This window comes from Gopherus flavomarginatus, chromosome 4, assembly GCF_025201925.1.
Source record: "Gopherus flavomarginatus isolate rGopFla2 chromosome 4, rGopFla2.mat.asm, whole genome shotgun sequence".
In the NCBI taxonomy this organism is placed as follows: domain Eukaryota; kingdom Metazoa; phylum Chordata; order Testudines; family Testudinidae; genus Gopherus; species Gopherus flavomarginatus.
In genome coordinates, this window is record NC_066620.1 from 162,348,100 (window position 1) to 162,361,157 (window position 13,058).

Below are 13,058 nucleotides of genomic sequence, written 5' to 3' on the forward strand. Positions count from 1 at the left end.
CGGAGTCCCTTCCCACACTGTAAACCCCTCATTTCTGACCCATCTGGATCCTGCACCCCATCCCTCTGCCCTAGCCTGGAGCCCTCTACCTGGAGCCCTGCGCCCAGATACCATAACCCTTGCACCCCTGCCCCAGCCCAGAGCCCTCTCCCATGTCCTGAACCTCTCATTTCTGGCCCCACGTGGACCCCGCACCCTCAGCCCAGAGTTCGTACCCCTCACCATCCGGCACTCCAACCCTCTTCCCCAGCTCAGTGAAAGTGAGTGAAGGTAGGGGAGAGCGATCAACGTAGGAAGGGGGTAGGGTGACCAGACGTCCCGGTAAAATATTTGGGTGGTTGTCCTAAGATCAGTTGGGACTCAATTTGTTCTGATATTTCGCTCCACCGGCAGCACTGTGTGAGTGAGGGCGGGGCCTTGGAGAAGAGGCGGGGCTTCTGGGAAAGGGCAGGGCAGGGGTGTGCGGTTTTGTGCCATTAGAAGTTGGCAACCCTACACATTTATACTATACCCAACTCTCTATGTGCCCAAGCAGTGCTTTCCACATCTACACTGCTGTTTTTAGCTGTGTAGTGTCCCATTGCTGGAGACTTTTACTGCTGTATGTAGCTACACACAGCAGTAAAAAAGTGTGGATGCAGCCTGCCTTTCACTATCATATGTAGCTACGCATGTAGTGCCTGTACTCTACATGCAGCTGTAAGTGTAGACATAGCCCTAATATGCAAAATGTTCCCTCATATCGCACTTCCTTGTAATATATTCCAAAGAACTCTAGAAAACTGTCCACCTTAAGACTAGCTAGTGCACAGGTTCTGAGCCTTGGTTAAAATTCTACTCCAGGAGATTCAGCCACACAGCTTCCCTCAAAAATAAGATGGTAGCTAAATTACCTGGACTGCTTTGAAAAATCTCAGCTGAATACCTCTAAAAATTAATAAACTTGGGTTTGATAATTTGATGTAGCTTTCATATGTACAAATGAAAACCATTCTATTATTCCTTATTAGTTCTTTTAGCCTCAGCTACATACTGGTCAATTATCTGATGGAAAGAAAATATGCATAAAATGACACCTTTCCCATATGTTAAATTGGAAAATGACATGTATGCCACTTTTTCTGAAAGTTTGAAGGCATTCTGAAATACATAGGGTTTATCTACTTAATAAGACTTAAGTGTAAAATCGGATACCATTTATTTTTCAGTCTTTTGAAATAAGCAAATAACTGTGCATACTTAACAGATGACATTAATATTAATCAGTTCTTTAAATACTAATTGATTTTTTTTCTCTAAGATACGAGAGTACCAGTACATCAGATTTCTGGATTTTCTGCCTTTAGTTCAGGTTTTCATTTTTACTAGTAAGAAAAATAGGCAACCACCAACAGGACTATCATTCAGTAATGGTCTAAATGAGTAGTATAATTTTACAGTGGTTCTGAAGCTTTCCCTGAATAGTAGGAGTCCAGAACCACCTAGATTATTGTCACCTACTTTCTGTTGCAGAGACTGTTTTCTATGTTTATATAATACCTAGCATACTGAATTCCCCAGGAAACAATAGATGAGGTGAGGAAGAGGAGGACATGGAGACTCTTTATGGATGTGACATGTAGAATGGCTGTGAGATAAAACACACACACACACTCTATATATATTATTGTGTGTGTGTGTTTCTATAGCAAAAGTTTTTAATGTTTTTGTTTTGTTTTAGGCTTATGGTATGTCTGCTTTGCCTCTAAACTTGATAAAAGGAACTAGAAGTCCTACTTATGAACGTTTGGAGAACACTGAAGATATTGAAGAAGTAGAACAGCGTATACTAAGGATTAAATCAAAGGTTTGGTGTTTGTTACATAACATTTCAAACTTTTCCATTTATAGTGCTCCTGTTGCTCAGCATTTCATTATGGTATAATGTTTAGATCACTGCTCATTTTTACAATGTCAGACTGGCAGAAGTTAATATTCTCTCTTCTTCCAAAGTTAGGTGTTCTCAGTTTCTCCTCCAGATGATGGATTCCTTCCACATGTTGGGACTTGAGTCAAAAATACTCAGTACGATAGCAGAAAATGAACTGTGCACTAGCAAATGCCTCTATTTTTGTTCACTGGGGGTACCTAACAAAAATGACTTGACAGTGTGTGTTGTAGATGCTGAAAAAATAAATCAGATTTTGTTGATCTCAGAACAAAATAAATATTGTAAAACAATGAAAAGGATAAACTAAATTAAATACTTATTATTGCAAAGGACTCTATTTAGATTGAAAGAGCTGCCACTTAATTTATAGATTTGTGGTTGCACTCATTAGTCACATTCATCTAATCAATGTGTATCCTGGATGTGCTGTAAAACTTTTTGTGGGATAACAGAACTCGCTAATCCTCTCTTCACCACTCTGTCTCTAAAAGAGGCTATATTTGTAAAGTGGCATTTACTGTGAATCCATATTCCTTGGTATTTAGTGATGATGAGCAGGATTTTGCCTCCTGTTTTTCTTAATTGCAAGTTTTAGTTACTCCCCATTATATTTTACATGAAAGTGTTAAGTAGAAAGTGATTTCAGCAATGAGAATATTTCAAAATGAAAATTTATGGCAGCAGATAGGTATGTGACGCTTGGTCTTGTGTGCAGATTTGATTTTTATTTTTATATTTTTATAAGGCCAGATTCTTGTGGAGTAGAGTTCACATCTCAGTTGACACTGTTGTTGGCAATCTCAGAAGAAAGACAAATGATTCAATGGGCCTGGAAGTTGAACCACCTTTCTCCCCTATAGGTGGTCCTTCCAGGTCAGAGTTGAGGCATGTTGGTGGAACAGTTTAGGGTAGCTCAATCTCTTAGCCATTAAAAGCACTACATTTACTGAATCCTTCTTAAGAGACTTCTAGTTTTAAATTTCTTAGCAGAAAATTATAATTAAAATTGTGTAAAAATTATTAGAGCTGCAGCAAACCTGAGAGCCCCATAATCACAATGTTTAAGGATTCCTTTATTTAAAAAAGAAGAGAAGAAAAATCCCTGAATGGAGAAATGCATTTTTTAATTGTTTTGTATCCAAAATGTTATAGTGACAAATTGAATCCTTGAGAATGTTTGCCTTAAATAACCTATAATTGTAGTAAGAGACAGCTTATCAATGTTAAAATCAGCTTGTTGATTGGTTCATATGTTACCTAATACTTTTGTGATTTATTGCTTATAGTATTCATACAACTCATTACTGTGTATTCGCAAATTAAAAATTGTATATTTAGCTTGCGTAGCTCCGACAGTGTATAAAATACACTTAAAAGATTTATTAAGATACTCATGCCCAGCGTTTTGAAGGTCAAAGGAGTTAAATGTTCTTGAGAATTTGTCAGATATAGAAATCTCCAAATATGGATTTGACTGTTAGAAGTTGATGAACTCAACTAGTTAAGGGGACAATTCTGATCTTTGTGTTTTTGGAAATTTTTATGCTGAGTGTCCTTTCAAGGGTGCTGCTCTGGAATGTACTTGAAAAGATGTGAAATATAGCTGACCTGGAATTGACTGGAAGAAAAAATGGAGAGCTGGAAAGAAAGTATTAAAAATAGAAATGGGCTAAAATGAAATTAGTCTCTTACAAACTGGATTTACAGTCTTGTATGCAATTCTGACTTCATAGAGCTGCCAGAGCTTGTTATACAGATGTTAAATTTTATTCTTTCTTTCATACATTTTTTCACAAACTGTTCCATTATTTTCACACCTCCATTTTGATTAGCAGTGCAAAGATGGTCGGCCTTTACCAACAAGGGACAGACGAACCCTACAGCAACTTGAAGAGAGGCTAAGGATACTTCGAAGGAGAGAGAGACATCTGGAATTTATTGAGAAAAGCTGCTGGACAAAATTCCGTGGAGCCATGCGACCTCTACAAGTAAAAAAGCAAAACTGGGTCTTTCATTTTATGCCTGCTTCACTGTAGAATAACTATTTTTGACTTTTTTTGTTCTTTGCCATTTAGCACCTTCGCATGAACTATTTTATTAAGTAGTCTGGTGGTAATACATTCTTTTGTTTTTGTTTTCCTCAAATTTGACATCTTAAAACACTATAAAATGACTTGAAGCTTCTTGTGTGGCTATTACTGCCTCTCAAGTTGTATGAAGCAGTAACCTGTTACTTTTAATCTGTAGATTGCTTCCTTGAAAGATGCATAGGATGTCACATATGTATCTACCAAAAATATAGCTTATGTCCCTTTTTATTGGATAAATGTGCTTTCATATCTCTTTGAGGGCATCCCAATATAGAAGCTAGTAGCTTCTGTACTTAGTTTTGTGTAACCACAAATGTTTTCTTGTGCACTATAAGAACAGTCTTATAATTTATGTTGGTCAGTGCGAAATCAAGAAACTGTTAACACTTTGAACTATTACCAAGTCAGCACTAGATTATTTAAGTAATAATATGAACTAGTTGTGGGCATGAGGTATGATTTGTATGCATGTATATAAGCAGCTCGTGGCCAACTAATTGAGCTTCTTCTATGGTATGTTTAGTATGTGTTTCTCTCTCTCTCATGATAAGGGTTGTAAATACTTAGGTATGTACGCTATACCACCTAATGTGTTTCAAAAACCTGTTGAAATTAATCTTTTGACTCTTACATTAGTTAATATGAAGAAAGCATCATTAGTGTTTTTGTTCAAGCATAAAGACCTGATAAATATGGGTTCTACAGCATATTAGAAACCTCCCAGATTAAGAGTTTCAGGTATCACTGTCCTGGAAAGAGGAAATGGTACTTACAACAAGATGCTTCTTAGCATCATAAGCCATAGTAAGGAAGAAAAGAACTGAGTCATTGCATCCATGTTCCAGTTTTCTATGCCTTTTCTTTTTGGACACATGGAATCCATGTCTCATCTTTCCAGCTTCTAATTCTCTCTTCCCTTAGGCCTGAAGACAGGGGGAAAAAAGCAGAAGTTAGGACAAAGGAGCTCACTAGCCCCATTATGTGCACTACCTCTATCAATCTTCTGGGGCAAGATCTGCAGGGAGTATGCCCTGGAGCCTGCCTGCTTGATCATAGATGCTGACTGTGTTCCATGTTGGCCCTCCTTTGAGGAAAAAGGGGGTGCAGCTTTGTCTCTCTTGTCTTCAGCTGCCAGCTTTAGCTCTGAGGGATTTGTGATTCCTTGTTGGCAGCTGCTACTACATCTAATTCTCTTTTCCCAGGTCTTAGTGGTCTGTCTTCTGTCCTGAGTGCCCCACACTTCAGTTCCTGGTCTGATTCTGTGAATCTGTCTGCCTGGTTGTGGAGAGTGGGATCCCCAAATTGGTAGCCATGGTCTTTCCCACTGGTATGAAATAGGTTTGCTTCCATGTATGCAGTTTTATGGAGAGTGAGGAAAGGATTTCTGTTGGAGCATTAAGTAGGCTGGGTGTGCAGCCTTTCCCTGTTCGGGTATTTGAGCTTGTCCTAGCTAGAGCTTTCCCCCCAGGAGCCCTCTGATTGCATAGCAGTGTTCATAGCAGCTTTTGGAGCGGACCTTTTTATTCTGTTCTACACAGCCTTCTTTCTTAACTCTCTAGAGCTGCTTCTCCTTTCCTGTCTGCTGCCATCTCTCCAGAGCCTTCCATTTAGCACCTAAACGTTCTCTGTGCTCTCATGCTGCCTTCTCTAGCTTTGGATATCAAGACTGCTGCCTGTTCTTGAGTTTAGGATGATCTACATGATTTAGCCACAGCTGAAATCCTCGGATTGAGAGACATGGACCTTGCTCTATCAGGTTCTATAGTCTTGTGAGGGCTTGAAATTCTTAGCATCCTTATGAGTGAGAATCCTTATCCTATGACTCTCTGCTCTGTATTGTGAAATGGGATGTGCTCTCCTAGCTCTCTAATTTTTTGGTCCCTAAAGGTAGCAGTGGTAGCAAGCAAATCAAGAAATATGCTGTTTATTTTGCAATTTGTAGTGTCCCTAACCACTGGCCTGGAAACTGCAGAGATGCTGGCCATTGCTAGGGGCTGCTACCCACATCAGAGCCCAGCTACCCAGTTCACAATGTACTGGTGTGGGTGGGCTGCAGTTCCCAGCATGCCCTGAATGAGGGAGGGAGCCTGTGGGCCGCAGCCCCACAGTGAGTGGAGTGCCAAGTCCGCTGGGTCTGGAGGCCCTGCAGCTCTCTGCACTTCGGCTGCCAGGCCTGATTCTTATCTGCCTGGGGGCAGGAGCAGGCCCAGGAGACCTGGCTGCGTTGGCTCTCAAAAAGGGTGAGGAAAGGCAGGGCCACAGCACCTCCCCCGTGGGACAGTAACAAAGCTGAGTGGAGCCTGTGGCTGGGCTTTGGAGGGAGGGTGTGCCCTGCACCTGGGTTCTGCGGGGAGGGGATGTGGGTGTCTGGGTTGGGTGGTCCCATACAGCCTCCTTCAGAAACCCCCAAAATACCCCCTTCAGTTCCCTCACTCTCCCCCAGGCAGTGTCCTCTATTTGGGAGCTTGAAATATGGTAACCTGAAGGGGACAGGATGAAAAAAATAGACTAAAAGGGCAGAGTATTCCCCCAAGATGTGCCCAGCTGGCATGTGTGACATATCCAGACTGAGGCACCCAATGAAAGGATAACAAAGAAACAGGAACTGGGTTGTCATAGGGGTTTCTTTAATCTCAGCTCCTGGGGGGAAAACTTTTTAATGTCAGACATACTATACAAGTATTTTGAAATAAAATATGAAATAATTGAAACTGTTGTGATTATATTGTGTTGTTTTGACAAATAAAATGTGCAGAATTTTAAAATTTTTGGCACAGAATTCCCCCAGGAGTAATCATTCTGAGGATACTGACTTGCCTTCTCCAATATAAAATCCTCCCTCACCCTTAAGCTTGTATCAGACTGGAGATATTAAGAGTCATAGAAAGCTAAGAAGGTTTATGGTCACAAGGTCAAAAATAAGAGTGAGTTTAGCTAATGTAATTTGTTAGAACTCTCAACAAACTGAAGAAACATACCTATTTTATTTTTGGAGCCTTTTTTAATACTAGAGGAGGGGGAGGCTCTGACCCTGGTAAGTAACCATTCTATTTTGCTTTTTCTTTCTTCTAAGAAGTTTTTTTTTAAAGATTAAGCATAATTTGATATTATGAAGGTATCCTATCAGGGAAAATAGTTTAAAGCATGAGTGGGTTCCTTTTTGTTTGGATTATTTGTGAAAGCTGGAGGCTCTAGAATAACATTAGTTTTCATTCACAATACAAAATAAGATGTTAGTTTCACAGTAGTTATTTTCACAGAATAACATTTATTCTATATTAAATACTTGATTTGTATTTACAGTATACAATATACATATCTTAAGCATTTGTTGAAATTTTATCTTATAAAACCCCTAATAGTTTCACTGGCGATAGTGTGATGTGATTAATTTCAGTACTGTCTAATGAGCACAGTTCAGAAATTGCTCCAATATTTATTTTCCTCAGTGTAAAATACTAGATATGTATTGTTAATGGATTTTCAGGCTCAGTTTTTCACCAAAATAAGAGCACAGCCAGTCTAGGATATTATCTAACATTCTGGGGTCTCTTGAGAGAGGTTTAGCAAATAGACAGTCATTTCCTCCCAAAGGTCTCAGGAGTAAAAACAAAGTTAATAGTCCCTTTAATTCAGGGTGAGAACACAACAGTTCTGTCTTCAGAACAGGGAAGATAGTTTGCCTTTTTCTTGTGGTAAATTACTATTCCCATTCCTCAGGACAGGAGAAATGTTTCCCAGAAGAACTTCAGTATCTTGTATTGTGCCAGTATGTACCCCTTGGCTACTTCCATTATTTCCTGCTCAGGTGAGAGTGTAGAACTGCATGAATGAAATTTTTTTTAATTGTTCACTTTATTAATGTAACTTCTTAAGTAAAGTTTTATGAATAAAACAACATTCGTTCATAAAACCGGTTACCCCAAAAACTAGCTAATTGACAATGAAGATGCTTGTTAAAAGCCATAGCTGTTCAGTCAGCTGCCTTTAAGTTTCACTATCAGTCCAATTCCTGCTTAAATCACTGAGACTTGCACTGTTTCAGTATTGTAACTTCTCTTCATTTATTACACTTGCCTACATTCTGTTCACTGGGTTTTTTACCCATGAAAGCTTATGCCCAAATAAATCTTAGTCTTTAAAGTGTCACTGGACTCTTAGTTTGTGTCCACAAAAACAACAAACACAGCTACCCCTAATTGTTGTCTTTAAAGTGTTTCTTTTGGCCTCCGTCTCTTTTCTCCTTTGGTGAGATGGGCATACAGTGGTTGTTTGGTAAGTGTTCATCCGGCATGGAATGTGTGCACACTACTGGACAACATCACGGCAGACAGACCAGAGAGAAGAACAGCACTTGTCACCAGAGAGCTCGCACACTACAACATTGACATTGCAGCCCTTAGCAAAACTCACCTTGCTAATGAAGGACAACTGTCCAAGTCAGGCGGAGTCTATACATTCTTCTGGAGTGGCCACAGCAGTGATGAGCGTTGCAGATCTGGAGTTGGCTTCACTGTCAATCATCTTGTTAGGAAACTTGCCAGTCCCCCAAGGGTGTGAATGACCGACTCATGACAATGCAGCTTCCGCTTCAAAAAGGAAAACAAGCTACTTTGATCAGCGCATACGCTCCCACAGTGACCAACCCAGAGGATGTGAAGGATAAATTCTACAAAGAACTAGATGCTCTATCATCAGTGCACTGCACAGACAAGCTGATCCTGCTTGGCGATTTTAACGCAAGAGTCGGATGTGATGCCGCAGCCTGGGAAGGAGTCATCGGGGAAAAATGGAGTAGGAAAGTGTAATAGCAATGACCTGTTACTGCTGAAAACTTGTGCAGCGCATGACCTTCTGATCACCAATACGGTCTTCCACCTCCCTATGGTCCACAGTCTTTTGGGAGTTTTCCCCTCCTGAACTCTGATGGCACTGTGCTTCTTACAGAGAAGACGCAGATTCTCCAGAGATGGGCTGAACATTTTGAAGCAGTTCTCAACGGCCCCTCAGTCATCAATGATGAGGGCATTGACAGGATGCCCCAGGTTGCAGTCAATGACTCCATGGATGCTTCACCAGAAGAGGATGAAGTGAAGAAAGCCATCAACCTGCTGTCAAGTGGCAAAGCCCCAGGGTCAGATGCCATACCAGCAGAGGTGTACGGAGTCGGTGGACCCATGCTGCTACGGAAACTCACTGAGCTGTTTCAGTCCTTCTGGAAGCAGGGATCCATTCCACAGGAATTTAGAGATGCATCCATCGTGCACCTCTATAACAGGAAGGGCAATCGCCAGGTATGCGACAATCGCCGTGGAATCTCACTGCTCTCTACAGCGGGGAAAGTTCTTGCACGGGTTCTGTTGAACCGATTGATCACTCACCTGGAGCAGGGCTTATTGCCAGAATCACAGTGCGGTTTCCGCAAGGGACGTGGGACTATTGACGTGATCTTTGCTGCGCATCAGCTACAGGAGAAATGTCAAGAGCAGAATCGTGAACTCTACACAACTTTTGTGGACCTCACGAAAGCGTTCGACTCTGTCAGTCGCCAGGGTCTGTGGAGTATCATAGATTATTAGTGTTGGAAGAATCATGTCGAAATTCGACTGTCCAGACAGATTCATACGAATGGTATATGAGTTTCATCATGGTATGATGGCTTGTGTCCTGGATGATGGTGAAACATCTGAGGCTTTCCCAGTCACCAACGGCGTCAAGCAAGGGTGTGTTTTAGCACCCACTTTATTCAGCATGATATTCTCTGCCACTTTGACTGGTGCCTTTCAACACTGCACTGAAGGAGTAGGCCTGAAGTACAGAACTGACGGGAAACTATTCAGTCTGAGGCGACTGCGTGCCATCACCAAGGTGAAGGAAACTACTTCGAGACTTTCTCTTTGCCAATGATTGTGCTCTGAATGCTAGTACAGAGCCAGAAATGCAGGCCAGTGTGGACAAGTTTTCATCTGCATGCAACAACTTCGGTCTCACCATTAACATCAAGAAGACTGAGGTCATGCACCAGCCAGCTCCCCACGCTCAGTACTCAGAACCGTCCATCACTGTAAATGGACAGAGACTTCAGGCAGTGGACCACTGCATGTACCTGGGCAGTACCCTTTCCTGAGCAGTGTCAATCGATGATGAAGTAAACTGCAGAATTGCTAAAGCTAGCTCTGCATTTGGCTGGTTGCGCTCCAACGTCTGGGAATGTCAAGGGATCAGCCTACCAATGAAGCTCAAGGTCTACCGAGCAGTGGTGCTTCCAACTCTGCTATACGCCTGCGAGATGTGAACTGTCTGTCAGAGTCATGCACGAAGGCTCAGTCACTTCCACATATCCTCTCTGCGAAAGCTTCTAAAAATCAGATGGCAGGACAAAGTGCTCGATGCTGAAGTCCTTATCAGAGCCAGTCTGCCGTCAGTTCACACACTGCTGATGAGAGCCCAGACCAGATGGGCTGGACATGTCATGAGAATGTCAGACGAGCGCATTCCTAAACAGCTCTTCTACAGAGAACTTGCCCAGGGAAAGCGCTCCCATGGAGGATAAAAGAAGAGGTTCAAGGACACGCTGAAGACCTCGCTGAAGTGCCTCGAGATCAACATCGCCACATGGGAAACCCTCTCACTGAACTGTCCAGCATGGTGCAGCCTCATTTACACAGGCGAGGTGTACTGCTGAGGCTGAAAGAAAGCGTGAGCTGCGCAAGTCCAGAGCTACCTGCACATCATCGACAGTGCCATCACGTCTGCCCGATGTGTGACGGGACGTTGCACGCCCAAATCGGACTGATCAGTCGTCTTTGGACACACAGAGCCTGGTCATCGAACGAATGAGTTGTTGAGGTCTTTATCGACAACGATGGACGAACATCATCATCATCATCAGGCATGCACCCACAGTGCCCACTCCACCTTAGCTGATGCTGGATAATCAAGGCCTCAACACTGAAGATGTTGGCCTCTGTGAGGACACTGACATTAGTGTGGCAATCTTCCCACTGTATGCTGAGGATCTTCCAAAGAAAGAGCTGGTGCTCGCATTACAGGTTTTTCAGATGTTTTCTACAGGTCACCCAAGTCTCACAGCTGTAGAAGAGAGTTGGAATTAAAACTGATCTATAAACTAAAAGTCTGTATGTTCTAATGTCTTGATTCTCGAACACCTGGTGAAACAATTTGCCGAAAGGCAAAGCTGGCACAGCGGCTTCTGTGCTGAAACTTGACGTCTGTGTCTGCCCTCTGAGAGATGGCTGCCAAGATAGGCAAAGTATTCTACATTTTCCATTTCTTCTCTTTCAGTGTAAATCTTCCTTGCTGGGTCTGATGATTGACCGAGAGCTGGCTGGTGGAGAACTTCTGCTTTACCAATGTTCAGAGTTAGCACTAGGCTTTTGTTAGCTTCAGAATAGCAATTAAGGGCTGTTTATATATACTCCTCTTTTGCTGTAGTTGCACACTCATCTGCTTACTAGAATTTGGTTATTGTTACCAATATTACTTTAGTTCTGGCATGGAGACTGGAAAGGTTGAAGAGGTTGCCATCAGTCCAGTATTGGATGTGATACAGTCTTGGGATAACGTTTTCATAGCGCCTGAGAAAAGAGTGGGTGCCAGTACACAAACCTTGTTTTACGCCAGTTTGAATGTCAAAGGGCTTGAAGTACAGCCACCGTGCAGGGAGGAGGCAGTCATTTGGTCATGGAGGAGTCTTACAATGGTGATAAATTTGCTTCAGCAGCCAAACTTTGACATGATTTTCCACAGAGCTTCATGGTTGACAGTCGAAGGCTTTGGTCAGAGTGATAAAGGCTATATACAGCTCCTGGTGGGGCTCTTGACACCTGGTGGTGGTGGTAACATTTTTCCTGGAATCTCCCTGGCTGCAAAAAACAGGTCAGTGGTGCCACATGACGTTCTGAAGCCACTGTGGGAATACTTCCTCTGCAAGAGGGGGAAAACAGTGATTCAGTAAGATTCTAGCAAGAATCTTCCCAGCAATGGAGAGGAGGGCAATTCCTTGATGGTTGCCACAGTCATCTCTATCTCCCTGTTTGAAAATGATGACAATGTTAGCATTACGTAAGTCAGTGGGAATTTCTTTGGTGCCCCAGACTTTGAGAAGCAGCAAATGAAGCTTGTTAGTGTTTCTCCCCCCACTTTCAGTACTTCAACTGGTATGCCATCAGGACCTGGTGCTTTATTGTTCTTCATTTGTTTAATTTTTTTGCAGACCTCCTCAGGTGTTAGTGGGTTTGCAGTAGTTTCCCAGATTGGGTACTGAGGGATGGAGTTGATGGTGTTTTCAGATGCAGTCAATTCTCAATTTAGAAGCTTTTGGTAGTGTTCCCTCCAGAGCTTTTTGATGGATTCATTATCTTCAGATCTCAGCAGTGTGAGGCCATGTGAGCTTGATCCGTACAGGGTCTTTGTCTCTCAAAATAACCTCTGCAATCATTTCTGTCAGTGAATGCTTGGATTTCTTTTGCTTTATCCTCCCACCATTTGTTTTTGAGTTCTTGGATCCTCCTTTGAGCTGATAGAAAGAGCGCTGCTTCTGACTGGATAGTGGCTGGTTTTGCCAGTCGCAGAAGGCTTTTCTCTTCAGGCCCAAAAGGGCTGTTATCTCAATATTGTTGTCATCACACCAGTCCTGATGACAATGGGTAGCAAGGCCAGAAGATTCCTCACAAGCCTCATGGATGGTCTGTTTTAGGTCTTTCCAGTCATATTCTACACTTGTGTTGTCATTTCCTGGTATGCATGTGGTCAGTTTTTCATTGAGGAGTGTTTGGAGCACTGAGAATTGAACTCTTTGGATGTTGTATTGCTGTCTGTGTGATTTGATTGCTTTCTATGTTTTGGTGCAATCCTGGTGAATATGACTGACCTCATCAAGCAGTGGTCAGTCCAGCAATCATCAGCTTCTCTCACAACATGTGTGATTTGGACATCTCTTAGAGCCTGTGTTCCTAGAATGACATAGTCTTAAGAGGTGCCATTGTTTTGAAAGGGGGTTGTTGCCAAGTTGTTTT

At 42.2% G+C, this 13,058-nt stretch overlaps 1 protein-coding gene across 4 annotated transcripts in view; it reads left to right on the forward strand.

Moving 5' to 3' along the window:
• Nucleotides 1-13,058, forward strand: part of LMBRD1 (LMBR1 domain containing 1) — a 223,914-nt gene that overhangs the window by 119,913 nt on the left and 90,943 nt on the right. For 3 of the 4 annotated variants that reach the window (XM_050950789.1, XM_050950792.1, XM_050950791.1), the window contains exons 8-9: nt 1,721-1,846; nt 3,763-3,918. In XM_050950789.1, coding sequence (XP_050806746.1) covers nt 1,721-1,846; nt 3,763-3,918 — 282 coding nt within the window. The remainder of the gene's footprint in view (nt 1-1,720; nt 1,847-3,762; nt 3,919-13,058) is intronic. The other variant, XM_050950790.1, reaches the window with a different exon arrangement.